Source organism: Rana temporaria, chromosome 7, assembly GCF_905171775.1.
Source record: "Rana temporaria chromosome 7, aRanTem1.1, whole genome shotgun sequence".
In the NCBI taxonomy this organism is placed as follows: Eukaryota; Metazoa; Chordata; class Amphibia; order Anura; family Ranidae; genus Rana; species Rana temporaria.
The window spans coordinates 57,881,467-57,906,039 of record NC_053495.1 but is presented as its reverse complement, the minus strand read 5'-3'; the positions used below and the strand labels follow the sequence as shown (position 1 = coordinate 57,906,039).

General features: G+C 41.8%; 1 protein-coding gene across 2 annotated transcripts in view; it reads right to left on the bottom strand.

Moving 5' to 3' along the window:
• The window catches only part of IL2RB (interleukin 2 receptor subunit beta), a 102,959-nt gene extending 79,402 nt beyond the window's left edge, over positions 1 to 23,557 (bottom strand). For both annotated transcript variants that reach the window (XM_040359430.1, XM_040359431.1), the window contains exons 1-3: positions 23,469 to 23,557; positions 22,927 to 23,012; positions 18,473 to 18,553 (exon numbers count right to left, since the gene is read on the bottom strand). In XM_040359430.1, the coding sequence (XP_040215364.1) occupies positions 18,473 to 18,536 (64 nt within the window). In that variant the 5' untranslated portion in view covers positions 18,537 to 18,553; positions 22,927 to 23,012; positions 23,469 to 23,557. The remainder of the gene's footprint in view (positions 1 to 18,472; positions 18,554 to 22,926; positions 23,013 to 23,468) is intronic.
• Positions 23,558 to 24,573: the final 1,016 nt, after the last annotated feature.

Sequence of the window (24,573 nt, the reverse complement as noted above, 5' to 3'; positions counted from 1 at the left end):
CCTCACTGATGGAACTCCACAATTTTCAGAGGAGACAGAGGGGAGAATGATGGGAAAATCCAAGTTTCCTTCTCCTTCAGCCGTCATAGTTCCAGTCTGGGAACCCAAGAAGCACCTCCAGCAAGCCTTTTTCTAGGCAGAAGATTCAGTGACCAGCACCACTCACTTTTAATAGGGACTCCTATAATACTCCAAAATTAGGAGTAGCAGACCTCGAAGGGAACCTGACCCAACTCCACCTGCTTAGAGGTTGACTATAGCATATTAGGCGACACATAGTTTGAAAAAGGTTACAAAAATCTCTACATGCAGTAGTAACGAGATGACAATAGTAAATGGAAGGGAGAGCTGAGACCTGCACCCAGAGCCTTGGTAAAACCTAGTTCCTTTCTTTCCACCAATCAACCAAAAATATTTCACTGAAATTCACAGGGTGAGGAGGAGACTTGCGGGTGTTACTTAACTGCAGCAGAGAAAAATCAGGTATTTTACCATGGCAGATAAGGCTGTGATTTGTAGAAGAGCTATGTAGATCTTAGCATTGGATGGACAGTGCAAATATAAAAAAAAAATCTGCGCCAAAAAAAATATTTATTTATATTATTAAACAATAATTTGGGTGCCCATGTAAAGGTCCCAAACACACAATGTGTGCTAAGCTGCTCCCCTAGAAAGTGATGAAGTGTATGTGACTTCTATCTGATGCGTGCTAGAAAGTGTACTTTGGGCGCTATGGAGTAATATGTAATTACACAACTTATTCTATAATATGCAATAACAAGTAAATTAATAAAATGATGTCCTGTTGTTGCGTTCCACCAGCTGCTGACACTATCCAGACGATCTGGAAGTGACGTAGGACATAGTACACGTGACCAGGTTCCGCCGCCGACGTACATTTTGTATAGTTACGTTTTCAAGGGGCTTACCTGGTCACTAAGCATCACGATATATGTAGACTAAATAAGGGGAGTGGTTTCAGATCCACACCTAATTGGCCAATCAGAAGAGAGCAGCCTCAGTGCCGGTTTACATTCCAGTTTCTCTACAAAGGGCTGGCATATTATAAATCGTAACATAATCTGTTAAAATTGAAACATAATCTGTTAAAATTAGCATCTTCAAATCTCCACCAAGATAGGTAAACATTAAAGAATCTCTCTCCTTTTCGCTATATTATCTCCCACTCTTCATAAGCTAAATGATGTATGCTGAGAGGAAGATTAAGGGGCTAATAAAATGAATTCCTTCAAAATTGTAAAGGACAAAAAAACAGAGTTAAAATATTAAGTACATCACATAAAAATGAGTGTGAGTACACAAGGATTTATAAGGAATGAAAGTTGTCATACCCTAATTCATGACTAAAGTGGATTTAATAGATCCATTGCATGATAATGGATTCGGCAATAACAAACTTGGTAGTCAATAAGTGTATTAGCGGGTTTCTCAAAGAGGAGCACCCACATCTTACCACTCCAATAGTAAACAATAGAAGGAAGGCTTAAGGAAAAATAATTGGGACCAATGAATTAATCATTAGACAAAAAACAATTGAGATCGAGTTCTATATTCATACCTCTAGGCTGCATACTCTGCAATTTGTACAGCCATCTGGTTTAATTTCATTGGGAAATAGCTTGTCTCATATGGGTCCCCCTCCAGTGCTGGGTTATCTTATCTATCCCATAAAAGGTACACAAACTGCGATCACTATTTTGATGACTTTTAAAGTGTCTAGATACACTGTGGTTGGGGAACTCCTTTTTATATTTGTAAGATGCTCATTTATTCTTGTTTTAGGTTTCCGTGTCGTCCGACCTACATATTGGAGTTGGCAGGGACACTCCAAAACGTAGGTGACATTCTGACTTCTTCTTCAGATCTCCCGACCTCCTAGTAATTTTACAAGCCTTGCATCTAATGCAATGGTGGAACCCGGCTCCGTCTAGAAAAGTGCCAAGTTTCTTAGGGGGGTCTGGTACGTTATGGCAATCCGATTTCGCAATCCTGGTGCCCCCCTATATATAAACTTGGGTTTGGACGAAATGGCGCATTGAAAATCTATGTCTTTAAGGAGTATAGGCCAGAATTTTTTGAAAACTGCTTCTACCTGCCTTTTATTGTTTGTGAAATCCTGATACAAAAGCTACCTCACCTCCAAATTCCTTTTTTGGCTTGGTTGCCAACAACATTTGTCTATCCATTGATGACACTTGGCACAGTACCTTAGTTAATATTTCTAGAGGGTAACCTTTTTCTACAAATTTTGATCTTAGAATATTGGCTTGTAATAAGAAGTCATCAGTGTTACCACAGTTACGCCTGAGTTGCATATACTGTCCTTCGGGGACCGCCCCTATCCACTGAGGGTGATGGCAACTGTGGGTAGGCACAAAGCCATTCCGATCAGTGGCTTTAAAGTACGTTTTCGTCTCAAACACATTGTCTTTTTTAACAATGGTTAAGTCCAAATAATTCACAAACGTGTGACTCACTTCTGCTGTTAATTTGAGACCATACTCATTTGTATTCATTTGTACTAAAAAAATCTCCAAATTTGCCTCTGTTCCTTCCCAAAATAGGATCACGTCATCTATATATCTCCGATATAGAATGAGTGATTTGTTCCTCTTTTTGAAGATGGTTTCCTGTTCCCATCTATTTAATACTACATTCGCCACACTTGGGGCATAACATGCCCCCATCGCCACTCCTCCAATTTGATTGTAAAATTGATTATTCGCCCAAAAAAAGTTGTTAGTCATGGCTAATTCAAGGCCTTTAATCAAATGTTTGATCTGCACTTTTTTGACCTTGGATTCTTTAACTAGGGCCCATTGAAGTGCCTCAAGGGCATCAGTGTGGCGGATGTTGGTATACAATGACTCAATGTCTATTGTCACCATCAGTGTGGTTTCAGAAGCACTAACATTTTGCAATGTTAATATTAGATATCTGCTGTCTTTGAGATATGACGGACTTGGGGAGACCAATGGTCTGAAAAAAACGTCCAAATATTCTCCCAGTCTGGAAAATAGGGAATTACTTAATAAGAAAGAAGCCGAATATATGATCTTACACGCCCCAAATGTCCCTGTAATGTATATTTTGCCCAAGATACACAAGAATAGAAGAGTTCCCACCAGGAAGACCTATAATTAGTAGGATTGAATCTCTATTAACTAATAACACACAAAGAAATGTTACCATGTTTTTATTGCACACACCATGTAAACATTCACAGTGCAGGTGGTAAAAGTATGTGAACCCCTAGACTAATGATATCTCCAAGAGCTAATTGGAGTGAGGTGTCAGCCAACTAGAGTCCAATCAATGAGATGAGATTGGAGGTGTTGGTTACAGCTGCCCTGCCCTTTAAAAAACACACACCAGTTCTGGGTTTGCTTTTCACAAGAAGCATTGCCTGATGTGAATGATGCCCCGCACAAAAGAGCTCTCAGAAGACCTACGATTTAGGCCACGTACAGATGAGCATACATGTACGATGAAACCCGTCCGCCGGACCGTTTTCACCGTACATGTCTGCCCGGGGATTTCTGTATGGTGGCTGTACTCACCATCATACAGAAATCCGCGCGTAAAAAATACGCGGGGCGTGTCCGCGCCTGGCCGTGGCGATGACGCAGCGACGTGGGCGGCCCTGCCAGTTCAATGCTTCCACTCATGCGTCAAAGTCATTCGATGCATGCGAGGGATGGCGGGCGCTCTGACATGTACGGTAGGTCTGTACAGACGACCGAACATGTCCGAGCGGGCAGGATTTCAGCGGGCTGTTTTAAAACAAGTCCAGAAATATTTGCCCGCTGGAAAAAGGCCCGGCGGGCAAATGTATGCTGGAATCCTGTCCGCTCGGGCCTACACACGACCGAACATGTCTGCTGAAACTGGTCCACGGACCAGTTTCAGCAGACATGTTCGTTCGTGTGTACGGCCCATAAGGGTTATAAAAGTATCTCCAAAAGCCTTGCTGTTCATCAGTCCACGGTAAGACAAATTGTCTATAAATGGAGAAAGTTCAGCACTGCTGCTACTCTCCTTAGGAGTGGCCACCCTGTAAAGATGACTGCAAGAGCACAGCACAGACTGCTCAATGAAGTGAAGAAGAATCCTTGAGTGTTAGCTAAAGACTTACAAAAGTCTCTGGCATATGCTAACATCCCTGTTAGCGAATCTACGATATGTAAACCACTAAACAAGAATGAATTTCATGGGAGGATACCACAGAGGAAGCCACTGCTGTCCAAAAAAAAACATTGCTGCACGTTTACAGTTTGCACAAGAGCACCTGGATGTTCCACAGCAGTACTGGAAAAATATTCTGTGGACAGATGAAACCAAAGTTGAGTCGTTTGAAAGAAACACACAACACTATGTGTGGAGAAAAAGAGGCACAGCACACCAACATCAAAACCTCATCCCAACTATGAAGTATGGTGGTGGGGGCATCATGGTTTGGGGCTGCTTTGCTGCATCAGGGCCTGGACAGCTTGCTATCATCGAAGGAAAAATGAATTCCCAAGTTTATCAAAACATTTTGCAGGAGAACTTAAGGCCATTTGTCCACCAGCTGAAGCTCAACAGAAGATGGGTGTTGCAACAGGACAACGACCCAAAGCATAGAAGTAAATCAACAACAGAATGGCTTAAACAGAAGAAAATACGCCTTCTGGAGTGGCCCAGTCAGAGTCCTGACCTCAACCCGATTGTGATGCTGTGGCATGATCTCAAGAAAACGATTCACACCAGACATCCCAAGAATATTGCTGAACTGAAACAGTTCTGTAAAGAGGAATGGTCAAGAATTACTCCTGACCGTTGTGCACGTCTGATCTGCAACTACAGGAAAAGTTTGGTTGGAGTTATTGCTGCCAAAGGAGGTTCAACTAGTTATTAAATCCAAGGGCTCACATACTTTTTCCACCTGCACTGTGAATGTTTACATGGCGTGTTCAATTAAAACATGGTAACATTTAATTCTTTGTGTGTTATTAGTTTAAGCAGACTGTGATTGTCTATTGTTGTGACTTAAATGAAGATCAGATCACATTTTAAGACCAATTTGTGCAAAAATCCATATAACTCCAAAAGGGTTCACATACTTTTTATTGCAACTGTAACTGACTTCACCAGGTAAGGAAAAGTTATCAGCTGGCAGGGTGGAGTGGGAGGGAGAGATGGGAAAATAATTTTGTGGAGTTGGGCTTTAAGATAGCCTTGATATTAGCAAACACCTTTTTGTGATCCTTGGATATTTTATTTTGTCTAGTATTGATATAATATTTATTGGAAATACATTTTAAAGTAGATTTAATGATTGCCCTTAGTACAATTTGGCTCACTAGATACAGTTTTCTGAATCATCCGGAGATAGATTCATGACCCCACTGGGTGGCAGCATGCATCTCTATGATTTTGTAAACTTATTCCATAGCTCAATCCTCTTCTGTACCAGGGTAATCTTCAAAGTATTCTTCAGGCAATACATTTATAAATTCAAAAATGATTGTACAGGAGCAAAGCTGCAAGCTTCACGTTTGACGGATTACATTTTCTGCTGTCAGGGTGCCTATTATAATAGCTGTTGTTGGAAAATATGAGTGCTGGTCATTGAGCAGCATCATAAAATATACAATGCAAACATTAGATGCCATCCTAGACAATGGGCTTGACCTTCAAAATGGTCAGCCTCTGGGCGATGGGTGTAGGTGGTGGGTAGGGACCTACTTGTATAATATATGCCCTTGACCCAATTTAAACATCTAGTAATTAATATTGCCATGGGTCTTCCTGAGGTGAATAAAGCAGAAAAGAAACACATCAAAAAAGCCTTCCTATTAGACATGTGCACAACAAAAAAAAAATCGTTTTTTTTTTTTGGTTTGTTTCGTCTCGTTCTGTAGATTCGTAAAGATTCGTAATTTCGTAAGACGCAAGTTTTCCTATTCGGAACCGTTCGTATTTTCATAACAGTTTTATTTTCGTTTATACTGAATGATTCGTAAGTCTGTCTAATTTATTTTCGTTGATTCGAAATTCGTAATTTTGTTAGATAATAATTTTCGTTTAATGGATTCATAATTTTGTACTTTTGTAAATACATTGCAGCGTGGCCATTCGCAATCTCGTATTTTAGTTTCATTTTCAACACGCGGCTAAGCTATATTAAAGCCTCGTACACACGGTCTGACTTTTTGCCAACGAACTTCAAAATTAGCATGTTTTCAAAAAAATCCGAGCGTGTCTACGCTCCATCGGACAAACTGTTTCGGTTTTCATCGGACAAAAGTTCGCTCTGCAAACAGACAAACTTTTCGGCAGCAAAAGTCCAGTCAACTCCCTTCAGACAAAAATCCATGGAAAAGTTTGTTTGAAGTCTGATCGTGTTTACGAGGCTTTACACTGTCTAATGTGACTCAGCACAAAAGGGATAAGCTGATTGGCTAAGGCCGCGTATACGCGGTCGGTCAAAACCGATGAAAACGGACTGAAGGACCGTTTCATCGGTCCAAACGGATCGTGTGTGGGCCCCATCGGTCAGTTATCCTTCGGTCAAAAAAAAAAGAACTTGCTTTAAAATTTAACCGATGGACTAATAACCGATAGGTCAAAACTGATGGTTAGTATGCAAAAGCATGTTAAAAACCCGTGCATGCTCAGAATCAAGTCGACACATGCTTGGAAGCATTGAACTTAGTTTTTTTCTGCACGACGTTGTGTTTTACGTCACCGCGTTCTGACACAATCAGTTTTTTAACTGATGGTGTGTAGGCACATCAGACCATCAGTCAGCTTCATCGGTTAACCGATGACAACAGTCCTTCGGACCGTTGTCATCGGATGGACCGATCGTGTGTACGCGGCCTAAGATATTAAGTAAGATACATCACTCACTAACTACACTGCCCAGTGCCCATTCGAAAGAACGATTTGAGTACACAAATTAAGGAACAAAGAAACGGATTTACAAAACACACAAATGAAAATACGAACGTACGAATGAAAATACGAATATACGAAATTACAAACAGACAAAGGATTTAAAATACGGAATGCAAATCGTTCGTTATGTCATTTTCGTTCTTTTGCTGTTTCGGTGTTTCGTATTTTAGTAAGTTTGTCCAATCGTACGTTCGCATTTTCGCTTGTTCGTTATTTTGCTTATTCGTAATTCCGCAATTTTCGTATTTTAGTACTTTCAGCTATTCGGATGTTCGAATTGATCCGAATGTACGAATACTAACAAATTTGTACGAAAATCCATTAGTTACGAACGGAAACCCACATGTCTACTTCCTATTGCAAGTTGTAAAGTGCTAAAGCTGAACTGCAGGAAAAGTAAACATCTTCCCTTGCAGCGGTGCTGTCCCTGCATTGCAAGTTTTAACTGCTTGTTTATCTCTTGTGGGCAGGAAATGCACTTATACCTACCTTGTTCTCCGCTCCCACAGACTCTTCCATGTTACAGACTAGTTCCCACAGACTCTTTCCCTATGATATGGCATTTGGATTCCCTCTGACATCATCAAGCCTGATGCAGAGCCCATATGGACTTGAGGGCTCTAAGGGAAAGTCCCCTGCTGGAGTATAGGAGGGCACTGTCTGCCAGGGGAGTGTAGGATGGGATAAGTAAAGCCTGGGCATAAACAAGCAGTTAACTTTTGAAGCCCCCCCACCCAGTTAACCTCTTGCAGTTTGTTCTATTCAATCTTGTCACTGCAAATTTTGTTTTTAATGCAGTTTGGCACAACTGCAGTCCCTACCACAGACAAACAATAATATTAATGCCAGGCTGTATTGCCCTAAGAAGGGTCAAAAAGTAACCTTCAGCATCGGCATTGCAAGCACATATGGTAAGGTTACCAAAATATGAAAATTAAATTTAAGGACACCCCACTGACAATCGACCATTTGTACCCAAGAAAATATGCTTGTATTTTTAATATGCTCTCCAAAAATAGGTCACAGAACTAAAATGATACATTAAACTACCGGTATATGTGATACACAAATTATGAGTGGCCATATTGCAGTAAGAGTAAGAGGGGCTTAAACAGGTATGCTTAATGAGGAAGTGAACCCCCAAGTTTTTATTCTTTTTTTTTTTAAATATTATCAAATAACTAATTATTTACACGTCTCCCACATTTATATGCATTTAAAAACTGCTTTGCAAGAACCTTTTTATTCATTTTTGAAACTAAATCCTCTTCCCGGATTCGGCAACACCATCTTTACTCTTGTTTTCTTTCTCTGGTGTGGAGGGCATTTCTGCCCTTCCTTTGTTCCCCTGCCTAAATCTTGCGCATGCGCGATCGCATGCACAAGGGGAGAACCAAGATGCTGAGGAGGAAGTGACTGATCTGGCATGCTGTTAACCCTGAAATGGCACACATAGAATACTGCGAATTAAGCGGTGGACTGCGCACGCGCCAGTAACATCATTAGAGATTGAAGTAAGGATTGCAAGAAGAATGTCCAAGTAAGTGAGATTTCACAGGCACTGATCAGTAGAGTTTTCAATGTAGCTTACAATGAGCTAAAGTTTAATGAGAGAGTTTACAACCACTTTAAAGCGGTGGTTCACCCTAAAATGAAAGTTTCTACCATGAAATACAGCATAGTAGCGTGAGCTACAGTATGCCTTTATTTATTTATTTTTGCGCCATACTCACTGTTTAATCCCGGAGATAAGTTTCAGACTCCCCGCGGGGAATGGGCGTTCCTATGCAGAGGGGACAATGATTGACGGCCAGCAATGGCGCGTCACGCTTCCCGAGTAGGACTCAGCTCTTCACGGCGCTTTACGGCGCCTGCACACAGACTAGGAGCTGACTGCGCAGGTGCCGTGAAGAGCCAAGTCCTATTTCGACTATTTCCATGAAGCGTGACGCGCCATAGCTGGCCAACAATCATGTTCCCCTCTGCATAGGAACGCCTACTAGACTGAAACTTAACTACGGGATTAAACAGTGAGTGCGGCGCAAAAAAATAAAATAAAGGCATACTGTAGCTCGCGCTAGTATGCTAGATGGCATGTTAGAATTTTTTTTTTTTTTTAGGGTGAACCCCCGCTTTAAGTAGCGCTTCTTCCGTAAGAGCAGCAGGAATACTGTCCAAGTATTGCCCACTAGCTTCTCCACCCAGCCAGGAACACAGGCTCATTCACACGTTCCTTCAGTGATCAATCTAGGGGTGTTGTTTTTTTTGTTTTTTGAGAACTTGCATAGGGTTAAGGGAATTGAATGGGATACTCCAAAAACAGGAACTATGTACAACTTGAGGACTTAGGTATTCTTTCTGAACAAGCTATATTAAAGACTGTGCTTGTAGCAAACAGTAAATTTCAGCTTTCAGGTAGCAGTAGTAGTAATTAACTGTAATCTCCTTTCTTAGAGCCATAGGAGCAGATCCTCACGACACCAGACATAGCAGCATTGCCTGGGAGGCATAATTTAATCCTCTATCATCCATAAACTTCTCAAGCTTTCTGGATGCAGAGCAAGCTAGCAGACTGGCAGCAGCTGAGAACACTGAGCAGATCTAACTAACAGAATGCAGATGCACAGATTACAGTGAGCAAACTATGCTTTTCCCTAACAAACAATTACAACCACACTGCCTACAGGGTGGCAACTAAATGTACCTATCAAAAGACATACTAATTCAATCTATCTAATCCTAGCACCTTTCTAGGAGGGTACTACATGCAAAAAATAGAAGTTTTGGCTCATGCTGTGATTTAAAGCGGTGGTTCACCCTCAGTGACACGATTTTACCATCGAGACAGGCATTGTAGCGCGAGCTACAGTATGCCTGTCCCGATTTTTTTACCCCCGTACTCACTGTGTACTCGTACATTATAGATTTCGGCTCCCGCGGGGAATGGGCGTGCCTATGGAGAGGGAGGATGATTGACGGCCGGCCCTGGCACGTCACTCTCCCCGAAGACAGCCGGAGTAGGTCTCGGCTCTTCACGGCGCCTGCGCACAGGCTATGCGCAGGCGCCGTGAAGAGCCAAGCCTATTTCGGCTATTTCCGGAGAAGCGTGACGCGCCAGAGCCGGCCGTCAATCATCCTCCGTCTCCTTAAGGCACGCCCATTCCCCGAGGGGAGTCGGTATCTTCGATGTACGAGTACACGGTGAGTACGGGGATAAAAAAATCGGGACAGGCATACTGTAGCTCGCGCTACAATGCCTGATTTTATGGTAGAAGAATTTTTTTTTTTCTTTGGGTTTATAGGGTGAACCCCCGCTTTAAATACTTTGATCTCTTTGGGAAAAGTATGAGAGTGTAATACTTCTTCTGGGCCTAATTTCTGAAGTGAAATCTACGGTCCGGATTCACAAAGCACTTGCGCCGACGTATCTCGAGATATGCTGCGTAAGTGCAAATATGCGCCGTCGTATCTGTGCGCCGTGCCCACAAAACTAAGATACGCCTAAAAACAGGCTTCATTCCACCAACGTAACTTGCCTACGCCGGCGTAGAGTTGGCGCATATTTACGCTGGACGCATGTGGCGCTCCCATTGATTTTCTATTCCAATATGCAAATGAGGGACATACGCCGATTCACGATCGTACTAACGCCTAACGCAGACTACGACTGGTGCGCGTAAGTTGTACGTACGGCATAAAGTTATGCCCCATAAAGGAGGTGTAACTCAGCAGCATCCATGCAAAGGGCTGCACCAGGGAACACAAGCCTGCGTATTTTAAGTAGTTTACATTGGACATGAATATGACTAGGCGTAGGTTACGTTCACGCTGTAGGCAGTGATCCGGCGTATCTTAGGCAGTTGTTCCGACGTGATTGTGAGCATGCGCACTGAGATGCGTCCACGGGATGGCGCATGCGGCGTTCTTTATGTCTGGCGTTATGTCTGGCGCTCGGCCCATCATTTGCATGGGGTCACGCCTCATTTGCATGGCTCACGTCCACTTCCACCTACGCCGGCTTACGCCTAGGAAACCCAGCGCAGTTTTGGGAGGAAGTGCTTTGTGAATTCCATGCTTGCCTCTCTGCGCTGCGTCGGCGTAGCGTAAAGGAGATACACTACGGCTGTATAAATGTGCGCCGCTGTCTGTGAAAACGGGCCTACGTGTTTTGTTAGAAATTAACATATACTGTACATATTTTGGACAACGATTATTCAGTATCAACACTGGTGACAAGGGTGAACTCTCTATTGAGGTCAGTGACCAGGACTTATTATTTCTATCTGGTTGGATTGAATAGAGATAGGACTTTTGGTCCCCAAAACCAAAGACAGAGAAAACGGGGCAGTTGGACTATTGCAGTACAGGTAAATAGATCAACTCAAATATGTGGATACATATATGAAAAGGTATAATTTTTTTATTAAAACACAAACAAAAATATACAATATAAAAATGTTGTGACAGACCATACGTGTCACCAAACGAATGATCCCCAAGAGGCGAAAATCACGGTGGAGGTAGGAGTCACAGCAAATGTAGTTTTGCGGCCAGTTGCCGCTTCGTTAGGAGAAATTCTAAAACCCTGTCAGTTCAAAAGGCCAGGGGCCACCGGTGAGGGTCTCCCACAGTGACCAAGGGGGACGTATGTGGAGATGGACCTACCAGCTGTGAGGATAAGGAGCAAAAGTAAGGGCTCCCAGGAGAGGGGACCCAGCTTGAGCTGGTGCTTCAACACATGGAAAAAAGTTACAAAGGGCAGCAATTGCTGCTGGTGAGGTGGGGTCAGATACAATCTATCGCACTTGAGCCAAAGAAGGTGGTAGCGGGTCCTGGGACCCAGCATCCATCAGGATATCTGTTGCTTCACCGAGCACTGAGCTACCATTTGGCTACCTCCTTCTTTGGCTCAAGTAGGATAGATTGCATCTGACCCCCACCTCACCAGCAGCAATTGCTGCCCTTTGTAACTATTTGCCATGTGCTGAAGCACCAGCTCAAGCTGGGTTCCTGTCCTGGGACCACTTACTTTTGCTCCTTATCCTCACAGCTGGTAGGTCCATCTCCACATACGTCCCCCTTGGTCGCTGTGGGAGACCCCCACTGGTGGCCCCTGGCCTTTTGAACTGACGGGGTATTTTAGAATTTCTCCTGACAAAGCGGCAACTGGCCACAAAACTAGTGTCTCCTACTTCCACCTTGATTTCCCCTCTTGGGGATCATTAGTTTGGTGATACATATGGTCTGTCACAACGTTTTTATATTGTATATTTTTGTTTGTGTTTTACTTGATGTTTTATACTTTTTCATATATCTATCCACATATTTGAGTTTATGTATTTACCTTTTGTCGCAATAGTCCAACTGCACGTTTTCTCGGTCTTATTGGTTTTGGGGACCAAAAGTCCTATCTCTATTCAATTCAAATTTTTGGATGATGGTACTATTAGTTAACAATGTTATGCGCTTTTCCTAGAGGCTAAAATTCAATCCATCTGGTTGGCGTTAAAAAGTATGTAGCAAAGCATATAAGTACACATGACAAAATTAGGCTGATGGATCGCCATTTGACCTGGATTGCTTATTTCTATTTGTGATATGTTCACATCATGTTTTCTTACATATCTGTTCTTCATTAAGAAAATATACCGTTAATGTTTTTTTAACATGGAAATAATGTGGAGGTAACCTACACGCAGATATGAGTGAACTTTGAAAACTGGCTGTGCTTCCAAACAAGCTAACCAGGCAACTCTAATAACTCTAGATGAGGTGAGAAAAGGTATTAATTTTTGAAGTGATAAATACTGTACAAGCCAGTAAAGATCTTAATGAGAGCTGGATGTTCATCATAGGTAGCAATGCCAGTGTTGTCATGGAGTAGAATGGTGGATATAGAAACTAATTTACCATTTATTAGTTTGTATTTTATTGTATTAATATAGATGTCTGATGATAACTACGGTGGCCGTGTGTCTAGTCTTGTTTCTATTTGTGATATGTTAACATCATGTTTTCTTACATATCTGTTCTTCATTAAGAAAATATATCGTTAATGTTTTTTTAATATGGAAATAATGTGGAGGTAACCTACATGTAGATATGAAGCCTCGTACACGCGACCGAGGAACTCGACGGGCGAAACACATCGTTTTCCTCGTCGAGTTCCTTGTTAGGCTGTCGAGAAACTCGACAAGCCAATTTTCTCCATTCCCGTCAAGGAAATAGAGAACATGCTCTCTTTTTGGCTCGTCGAGTTTCTCGACAGTTTCCTCGACGAAAATGTACACACGACCGGTTTCCTCGGCAAAAAAATATCTCCCAGCAAGTTTCTTGCTGGTTTTTGCCGAGAAACTCGGTGGTGTGTACGAGGCCTGAGTGAACTTTGAAAACTGTCTGTGCTACTGATTTCCAAACAAGCTAACCAGGCAACTCTAATAAAAATCCTAATTAGCTGTGATCAGTTTCATTGTCTCCTCTCATTATAATTTCTTAGCGGAGATGAGTGAACTGTTGTCTGCCAGACAGAATACCAGAGCAATCCAGGTCAAATGCGGATACATCAGCCTAATTTTGTCATGTGTACTTATCTGCTTTGCTACACAGATACCAAAATGAAGCTTCTGGACTGTTTATTAGTGTCCCATGTGCACTGCTATGCTTATATGAATAGCTTACTTTCCATTGGCCAATCCTTATGCACCTTTGCCTTTCTTTGATAGTTCTTACATACTAGCAGAATATAGATTATTAACACATGTAAAAGAAAATCTAGCTCTGAAAGACCAGTTGATGACCCATGACCCCTATCTTTAATTCAGGGATTAAATTGGCCACAAGACGTATGAGAATCTGTATTTGCATTCAATATTTAGGGGGCTGTAGTTGCACATACAAGGAGAAGTACAGTAGATAGCTAATGCTAATATGTGTCAGCAAAGGGTGCCTGTTAACATTTTATTTAGTAGTAAATGCTGCAATATACGCTTGAAGTTCTTAGGTTTGTAGAGGTTGTGTTTTATAACCTTATATCTTTTGAAAACGTAAAAACTCAAAATAGAAATGAATCGCAAAATGTTAACATGGAGATTTTCAAATCCCATTGGACTTTGTGAATATTGGATCTCATTGGGATGTCGAAAATATAAAGTAATTTTCTGTGTGGGCGCTTTGTGAATAGAGCCTAATGATTAACAGTGTCTTTTGTTGAAAGTTGAAAGAAAGAAAGCCATAAACAAATTAAAGCTCTTTTGAGGAGCAAATCTCTGACAAGGGAACTATTTTATTTTTTGATTAGAACCGCACAGGGTATAATTTTCGAACAGCAGACAACCCTCCAAACCCTTTCTGTGACCTGTATCTTGTAAAAAAAAAAAAGACTTTTTGGAAAGTTTTATATGGTTCATTTGTTACTGAGCAGAACAATTTATAATTTTTTGGCTAATTAGTCCAGTAGCAGAAGACCAGAAACCAACAAAATTTTCTATAGAGCAGTGGTCATCAACCCTGTCCTCAGGGCCCAATAACAGGCCAGGTTTTATGTATTACCTTGGGGAGATGCAGACTAGAATACTGCAATCACTGAGAAGCAAATGATATCACCTGTGATGTATTTCAGTTATCTTGCAAACCTGGCCTGTCAATGGGCCCTGAGGACAGGGTTGATGACCACGGCTATAGACTATTCTGGTCTAGTCCAGACCTTTTCAAATACCTCTAGGCTGATCATTCTCAGAGGAAGAATAGCCAGCTTGAATTTCTCTGGCTGGTCTTCATTGTTTTTCTGATATAAGACTATCAAATGAGGCAGTGAATATACAAGGCAAGAACATGAACACTTGACTGGTGAAAGTATGCTCATTTTAGCGATTATCATTCAATAGAATGAAAACCTTACCAATGTCTTATGTAACCCTAAGGCCCCGTACACACGACCAAACATGTATGCTGAAACTGGTCCGCGGGCCAGTTTCAGCATACATGTTCGGTCGTGTGTAGGCGCGAGCGGGCCGAATTCCAGCAAACATTTGCCTGCCGGGCCTTTTCCCAGCGGGCAAATATTCATGGACGTGTTTTAAAACCGTCCGCTGGAATCCTGCCCACTCGGACATGTACGGTCGTCAGTACAGACCTACCGTACATGTCCAGGCGCCCGCCGTCCCTCGCATGCGTCGAATGACTTCGACGCATGCGTGGAAGCCTTTAAATGGCAGGCCCGCCCACGTCTCCGCGTCATCGCCGCGTCATCGTCGCGGCGACGACGCGGACACGCCCCGCGTATTGTTTACGCGCGGACTTCTGTACGATGGTGTGTACAACCATCGTACAGAAGCCCTCTGGCAGGCATGTACGGTGAAAACGGTCCGACGGACCGCTTTCACCGTACATGTTTGTTCGTGTGTACCTGGCCTAACAGTTATCCCAGTCTGTAAACCAGGGGTGCCCAACCAGTGGCCCGCGGAGCCCTCTGATGTGGCCTGTGACCTCCTGCTCTGGCATGGAATAGAATAAAATACAGTTATTAAAGGTAATTTTATTACTAAAATCACAGTGTATAGTGGGCTGTGCATATGCAGAGCGGACATCCCGTCCACCCGATCTGCTCATTGTGGCTCGCGACCGTTTACCAAGTTGCTTAAGTGGCCCTCGCTCTATAAAAGGTTGGGCACCCCTGCTGTAAATAGTGTTTTTTGAAGTTGGGAAAACTCCATAAAGAATATGGGCCCGGATTCACAGACACTGGCGTATATTTATGCCGCCGTAGCGTATCTCCTTTACGCTACGCCGACGCATCGCAGAGAGGCAAGCACTGAATTCACAACGCACTTCCTCCCAAATCTGCGCTGGGTTTCTCAGGCGTAAGTCGGTGTAAGTGGAAGTGGGTGTGAGCCATGCTAATGAGGCGTGACCCCATGCAAATGATGGGCCGAGCGTCAGACAGATACGTATCGCCAACTGCGCATGCGCCGTCCCGTGGGTGCATCTCAGTGCGCATGCTCACAATCACTTTGGAACTACTGCCTAAGATACGTCAGATCACTGCCTACAGCGTGAACATAACCTACACCTAGTCATATTCATGTTTTACATAAACTACGTAAAATACATCGGCTTGTGTTCCCTGGTGCAGCCCTTTGCATGGATGCTGCTGAGTTACACCTCCTTTATGGGGCATAACTTTACGCCGGACTTATGACTTTACGCGCACTGCGTCAGATGGACGTACGTTCGTGGAACAGCGTATCTCCCTCATTTGCATATGTGAATAGAAAATCAATGGGAGCGCCAAATACGTCCAGCGTAAATATGCGCCCACTCTACGCCGGCGTAGGCAAGTTACATCGGTCGGATGAAGCCTATTTTCAGGCGTATCTTAGTTTCTGAGTCCGGCGCATAGATACGACGGCGCATATTTGCACTTACGCGGTGTATCTCGAGATACGTCGGCGCAAGTGCTTTGTGAATCCGGGCCATGGTCTATACCCAATAATGCAGTATATATCCAATAATATTGTGGAATTACCGTAGTTAAAGGAAAGTAACATTTAAGTGAATGAACAAAGGATCTAGCAGAAGATAGGTAAAGGTATTTTTAAATTTGCTTAAGGAACCAGTACAGTAGATGACACCAAAAGCCTTTAGATAAATTCACCTAACCATGCACCTTCTGATCAGAAAAAAGACATCAGACAGACATATTGGCATCTCATAGCCAATATGTATCTCTCCACCAAGATATGGCTGGTTCTGGGGGTTTGTTTAGAGCAGGGGTCCCCAAACTGTTCAGTAGGAGGGACAATTTGTATATTTTACAGATATTTGCAGACTGAAAAAATAATAAGAAATTAAATTGAAATGTGCTCCAAGAATAAAGGGCCAGATCCTCAAAAGGGATACGCCGGCGTAACTGCTGTTACGTCGTCGTATCCCTGTTTCTAACTATGGAACTGATCCACAGAATCAGTTTTCCATAGTTAGGGAGAAGATCTGGCATGTATAAGGGACTTACACTGCCGGATCTTAGGATGCAGTACCGCATTCCCCGCCGGGGGCATTTCGCGTCGAAATGCCGCCTCGGGTATGCAAATTAGCACTTACGGAGATCCACAAAGCTTTTCAGCTTCGTTTTTTCTCCGTAAGTTTTAGTTTGCAAACGCAAAATTAGGGCTGCTTTTACAAAGTGTAAACTGTTTACACCTTGTAAAAACAGACCCTTCTGTCCAGCGACGCGATTTTTTTTTTGTTTTGAATTTTTTTTTTTGCGCCGTATCTTTTTTTTTTCCCGACGCAACTTTATTGACCCGTTGCAATCCACAAAGCTCGGCGTAACGTAATTTCGCGCTATGCACGTCGGGAAAATGACGTCACGAGCATGCGCAGTATGGCCGGCGCAGGAGCGCGCCTAATTTAAATGGGAATCGCCCCCATGAAAATAGGAACGCCTTGCGCCGGCGGAATTTAAGTTACACAGCCAAAAATTTCTAGGTAAGTGCTTTGTGGATCGGGCACTTAGGTAGAAATTTTAAGGCAGTGTAACTTAAATGGAAAAAATTAAGTTACGCCGGATCTTTGTGGATTACCCCCAAACTTCCTATCAGAAGCCCCCATCACATCTGGAGTTCCCCCTTCACATCAAAAGCCTCCCTATCATTTCATAGCCCCTCTTACATATCAAACTTCCCCTTACATCAAGGTACCTCTAATGCCCTGTACACACGATCGGAATTTCCGATGGAAAAAGTCAGACGGAAATTTTTCATCGGATATTTCGACCGTGTGTGTGCCCCATCTGAGTTTTTCCATCGGAAATTCTGACGGACTCAGAAAGAGAACATGTTCTCTTTTTTTCCGATGAAAAAAATGTATATTTTAAAATTCCTTTCGTCTGTATGAAACTCACATGGAGAAAAAAAACAAGCATGCTCAGAATCAAGTCGACGCATGCTCGGAAGCATTGAATAACATTTTTTCCCGGATCGTCGTAGTGTTGTACGTCACTGCGTTTTGGACGGTCGGAATCTGGTGTGACAGTGTGTATGCAAGACAGCTTGAACGAAATTCTGTCAGAAAAATTTGTCTGAGTTTATCCGATCGTCTGTACGAGGCATTAGAGTTTCCCCATATGTAAGGGTCCCCACCAGAGTTCCCCCTCACATCGGGGACCCCATCAGAAGCGGAGATCAGCTGGCCTGAATCGCCAGTCTGTGCAATGAATCTGAGTATGCTGACTCTGACCCTAGCTATGGGTTGGATAAAACCTTTTAATGTGCCAGCTGTGGCCCACGGGCCATAGTTTGGATACCCTTGGCTTAGAGTATAAATATAACAGTCAAAATGATTTTCCATATTTAGCAATATAACTGTTTAAAATAATAATCTTATGGTTTTATTCAACTGCCATATTATGTCTATGTCCAATTTTTCATTCCACCAAAGCGATCTCTTTAGTTTAGAGTGGAGTTACAAATGCATGTATGCAATGTGTGTCTGCAGATAATGGGATACTTACCAAGTACAAGAGTCTGTGGGAAGAGAATGAGGAAATGTACCCAAGCATGAGATGGAACTGACATCCTGCAATGTGCAGATCCTTTAAAAAAAAAAAGGTTATTCAAAAACTGAATTTTAATTATTACATAGGAAAGAGATTAACATAGCTTATCATTTAGCTGTTCAAATGCAGCACACAAATACTTCCTTGCAAGTCATCTCAGTCTCTACCTTTCTATAATACATGTCACATTTCTCAGTCTGACTCAGATCAATGGCTGTTAAGTGCTATACATCCTAACCGACCTTTATCCTTCCCATAAGAGTGACTTCAGTGATCGGACAAATCATGTTTCTGTTAAGTCTTTTGGTTAACCTCTCTCTTATCTTATTCATCTGTTTTCATAATCTTTTATCATATTACTCCCCTCACTTTTTTCCCTTCCCACTACATGTATCACCAAAATGTCCCTGCTACCCATAATTCAGTGTGCACACATCATTGATCTGTAGCACTAATTTCAAGTTTGTGATCTGTGGGTAATATTTAGTTCCTCTAGCATTTCTTTCGAGAATGTTTTTGGTTCCATTAACACCTCCATCTCCTTTCTCTCCATTTTTAAAGGGGTTGTAAAGGTAAAATGTTTTTCCCTAAATAGCTTCCTTTACCTTAGTGCAGTCCTCCTTCACTTACCTCATCCTTCGATTTTGCTTTTAAATGTCCTTATTTCTTCTGAGAAATCCTCACTTCCTGTTCTTCTGTCTGTAACTCAACACAGTAATGCAAGGCTTTCTCCCTGGTGTGGAGTGTCGTGCTCACCCCCTCCCTTGGACTACATGAGAGTCTGGACGCCCACTAACACACAGCGCCTTTCTCTATCTGCAATGTAGAGAGCGTCCTGACTCTCCTGTAGTCCAAGGGAGGGGGCGAGCACGACAATCCACAACAGGGAGAAAGCCTTGCATTACTGTGTGGAGTTACAGACAGAAGAACAGGAAGTGAGGATTTCTCAGAAGAAATAAGGACATTTAAAAGCAAAATCGAAGGATGAGGTAAGTGAAGGAGGACTGCACTGAGGTAAAGGAAGCTATTTAGGAAAAAAAATTGTACCTTTACAACCACTTTAAGGATGGATCAGTAAATAAGGTGGAAACTTCAGCACCGAACATTAAATAAACCTTATATAAACCTGTTTTAATTCTATGACTGGGTTTTAGTAGGGTTCCTAGTTCATTACCAAGCATTAGACATATTAGTGACATCTAACATAAAGCGGGGGTTCACCCAAAAAACACATTTTTAACATTAGATTCAGGCGAGTTGTTAGAAGCACATTCGGGTGTTTTTTTTTAAATCATTGCCGTACATACCGTTTTAGAAATAGATGTTCTCCGCGGCTTCCGGGTATAATCTGCGGGGACTGGGCATTCCTAATTTATTGACAGGCTTCCAACCGTCGCATACAGCGCGTCACGAGTTGCCAAAAGAAGCCGAACGTCGGTGCGCAGGCGCCGTATAGAGCCGACTCGCAGTCCGGCTTCTTTTGGCAACTCGTGACGCGCTGTATGCGACGGTCAGAAGCCTGTCAATCAATTAGGAACGCCCAGTCCCGCAGATTATACCCGGAAGCCGCGGAGAACATATATCTATAAAACGGTATGTACTGCAATGATTTAAATAAAAACACCCGATTGTGCTTCTAACAACTCGCCTGAATCTAATGTTAAAAAAAAAAAAATTCGGGTGAAATCCCGCTTTAAAGTGGCTAAAAAGCATGTGTGCTACATTCCATACATATTTCACATATTGAAGATCCTGCAAGGACAAAAATAAAAAAAAATGTTGATCTGCACTTATCTTGTCCTGTTGTGGGCTGACAACACAACATTCTTGTAGACTGAATGGTGTCAGCCCTGCCCAGTTGTCTTTTTTAAATTTCATCAAAAGTATTTAACTTCTCTACAACATAGAGATTTATGTAAATATTTTGTAGTCAATGATAAGTAGGGAACCCAAGACAGCGCTGAATTTCTATAATGATCAACAGGTATTATTTTGCACCTATTGAGCAGGTAAAACAATACGCTTTTAATGGTATATTTTCTAGACAAAAAGGTTGCAAATGAGAGAAGTTAATTGTTATGCCGCGCACACACGATCGTTTTTCATGACGTGTAAAATTACATTTTTTTAAATGGTCATTAAAAATGATCATGTGTAGGCTCCAGAGCATTTTTCATGACTTTAAAAATAAAAAATTAGGAACATGCTCTATTTTTTCACGTCGTTTTTCACGTTGCCGTTTTGCACGTCACGAAAAACGGTCGTGTTTAGGCTTTAACAACGTGAAAAAAACGTGCATTCTCAGAAGCAAGTTATGAGACGGGAGCGCTCGTTCTGGTAAAACTAGCGTTCCTAATGGAGATAGCACATTTGTCACTCTGTAACAGACTGAAAAGCACGAAGACTGAAAAGCGTCTCTCACCAAACTTTTACTAACACAAAATCAGCAAAAGCAGCCCCAATGGTGGTGCCATCTGAATGGAACTTCCCCTTTATAGTGTCGTCGTATGTGTTGTACGTCAACGCACTTTTCTCGAGCATTTTTTTTTCACGATCGTGTGTAGGCAAGACAGGCTTGACAAGAAAAACTTTGTTTTTTCTAGACCATTAAAAACGGTTGTCCTTGTGGATGCTAACATGTAACGTTCAATCGTGGCATATGGGCATCCTTGATATCAAGGGGAAGTGAGTGAACTAGCTGCCCATTGATCAGTGAAGAGACAAACTCTATAAATCTTGTAATGTATGAATTTTTTACCAAGATTAAAGCCATTTTTGAAAAAGTTAAAACTTTGTCAAGTATGTATGTGTTGTCTCCAATTCTGTAGGGATGATTTTCCATCACTTTTTCATTCTTATGCCGCGTACAGACGATCGGAATTTCCAATGAAATGTCAGACAGATTTATTTCATCGGATATTCCGACCGTGTGTGTGCTGCATCTGAGTTTTTTCTTTGGAAATTCCAACGGACTTAGAAAGAGAAAATCCGTTCGAACTCTGATGATGGTCGGAATTTGGTGTGACTGTGTGTATGCAAGACATCTTGAACGGAATTCCATCTGAAAAAGCCATCAAAGTTTATCCCGACAGAAATTCCGAACGTGTGTACAAAGCATAATGACTCCAGGACAAGAAATAATGAAATTGGGGGCCTTGGGACAGGAAGGCATACACTGCGATAAAAAGCCAAACTCTTCACTACCCCTCTAAAAAAGTGTATTGTTACTGTCTCTATGCCAGATTCACGTAGAATCGCGGTGGCGTAACGTATCGTAGATACGTTACACTGCCGCAAGTTTTCATCGCAAGTGCCTGATTCACAAAGCACTTGCGATGAAAACTACGCCGGCGGCCTCCGACGCAAGGCGGGCCAATTCAAATGGGCGTGTGCCATTTAAATTAGGCGCGCTCCCGCGCCGGACCTACTGCGCATGCTCCGTTTCGCAATTCCCGTCGTGCTTTGCGCGCCGTGACGTAATTTTTTCGAACGGCGACGCGCGTAGCGTACTTCCGTATTCCCGGACGTGTTACGCAAACGACGTTAAATTTTAAATTTCGACGCGATTTCGATACTTTAGACAGCAATACGATTGCTGACTAAAGTTAGGGCACCCAAAACGACGACTAAATTTGTGACGGGAAACTAGACGTAGCGAACGCGAAAATCCGTCGTGGATCGCCGTAACTCCTAATTTGCATACCCAACGCTGGTTTACGACGCGAACTCCCCCCATCGGCGGCCGCGGTACTGCATCCTAAGATCCGACAGTGTAAAACAATTACACCTGTCGGATCTTATGGATATCTATGCGTAACTGATTCTATGAATCAGTCGCATAGATAGAAACAGAGATACGACGGCGTATCAGCAGATACGCTGTCGTATTCCCTTTGTGAATCTGGCCCTCTGTTCCCACTGGACATATTGAATATCAATTCCTGTCTCATGGATTTGCTGTAACCAAGACTGAAAGTGAGGGGAAATAACTTTAACGAGCATACACGCAGTAATAATAGATGGCAAAAATTGTAACACTTCCCCACTCCATCCAAAACCAAGAGAACACTTTTAGCTACTGTAGGGTTGGGCTTTAATAGTACTGCCACAGATGCCCATACAATGCAGCATCACAGCAACCATAGTGGATGCTAATGCATTTTGATTCTCCCTTTTTCCATGTGCTAAAAGCAGTTTTTAAAGACTATAGTAAGCTGGTTGGGGGGCATTATATTTCAGCTGCTGCACATGAATCATCCATGTCAGTGGTTGATCAAGGCTCAGTCAGCAAACCAAGAGATGTTTTTGCCTTTTTTTATTTAAAGTACTCCTAAATAGAATTTTCAAAACGTATTTTTTAACTCAAATAATAGGAAAACAGCAAAAGCAAAGCAGGGATAACGACTTACCACTTCATTCCACTGATGTTGCCAATTCAGAACGATGCCAGGATTTCAGCTGCCGTTTGTTCTCCACTTCTCAAGAGAACCTAAGGCTGGGAAACAAAAAGTTGAGCTTTGATTTTTTACCAGAGCTCCCCCTGGTTTAACCTCTTTAATTCTTTCCACAGTTTCTAGCCAAGCTTGGACAGGCATTCAATCAGGGGCACATGGATATTTTCTAAATCGGCCAAAAAATCAGAAAGATGGATACATGGTAATTATCCATTGTGCTAGTGTAATTTTTTTTTTCTTTATTTTTAATGATATACAAAATTAACACTGCACCTCAACCTATGTCTCTTGTTGTAATTTTCCCTCTTATATACAATACCTGTTTCACAACCATTTCACATCTGAGTCCTCCTCACTCTGATATGCCTGGCTGCTTTGTGCTGTCAATTACGGTATCTGTCAAAAATCTATTTATTTCAGCTTTTCCCCTGCTATTCAGCGTAGACTTTCTGTGTCTAATTCTGTGAGTTCTCAGAAGTCACAGTTAGTTTCCTTACCAGTTCCCGCACACAGCTGGTGACGTTGTCTTTTGTTGTCCAGTGTTCTCTATGTGTCTGTCCCCTTACTTGGGGACCTAAGTCATAAATGTCACAGTTAAACCTAGCTCACTATCACAGGAAACTGTGGGGAGGAGGAGCACCACACGTGTGTATTTTGGGGAGCTGTGGCCAAAAATACTAACACTGTCACTTGTAGCTCTGCTTAAAAAAATGATATACATATATATATATATATATATATATATATATATATATATATATATATATATATATAATGCTTCACTTAAACAACACATATTACAGAAATTAATATATTTATGATTAGAAAATAAAATAATCTGTTAATAGTTCAAAACAATAGCATCAGTATGTGTTTAAAAAATACTTTTTCCTTTGATGGTACCATGAAGCTTCCCCTGTGATTCCCCCACTGTTCTACAGTTTACTATTAAGGGGGAATATCCAATCACTGAGAGGGGCAGCAGGAAAATGAACAGCAAGATTTAAAATTTCCCAAAGGATTTTTAAATTGGGGCTGCAAAGGAAAATATAATTTTACATATAGATTGTAGTCTCCATTCTGCCCTTTATCACCCTTCTCGGATAGTTTTTTTATGCAATAATTCAAGTGACCATATGTATGACCCTTTAAAAGGAAACAAAAGTGATTTGGGGCAATTTTACATTTCTTTAATTTATTTATTTTCTATGTTTTTTATATCTGTTTCTTACTATCTACTGTACATACAGTATACAATCAACAGTATATAAAGTCCTCTGTCTCAATAAGGTTTGTATGTAAATATTAGATTTGGCTATTGAGCTCAGTAAACCAAAATAGCTATTAATAAACAGGTAAACACTTGAAAAGAAACCCAGAGCACCATCTGGATAGAAAAGAGCATATACATAAGCAATATTTCATATGTATTTCAGTAAACAAATAAATAAGAAGTGTCTTTATTTAGTCCTGACTATACTTAAAAAGTACATATATACAGAACCACCATATAATACCTTTACAGCTAAATGCCAGGCAGATATAAAAAGATCAACTAGATGCAGCTCTATATTGATAATTAATGCATCATTAAATGTATGT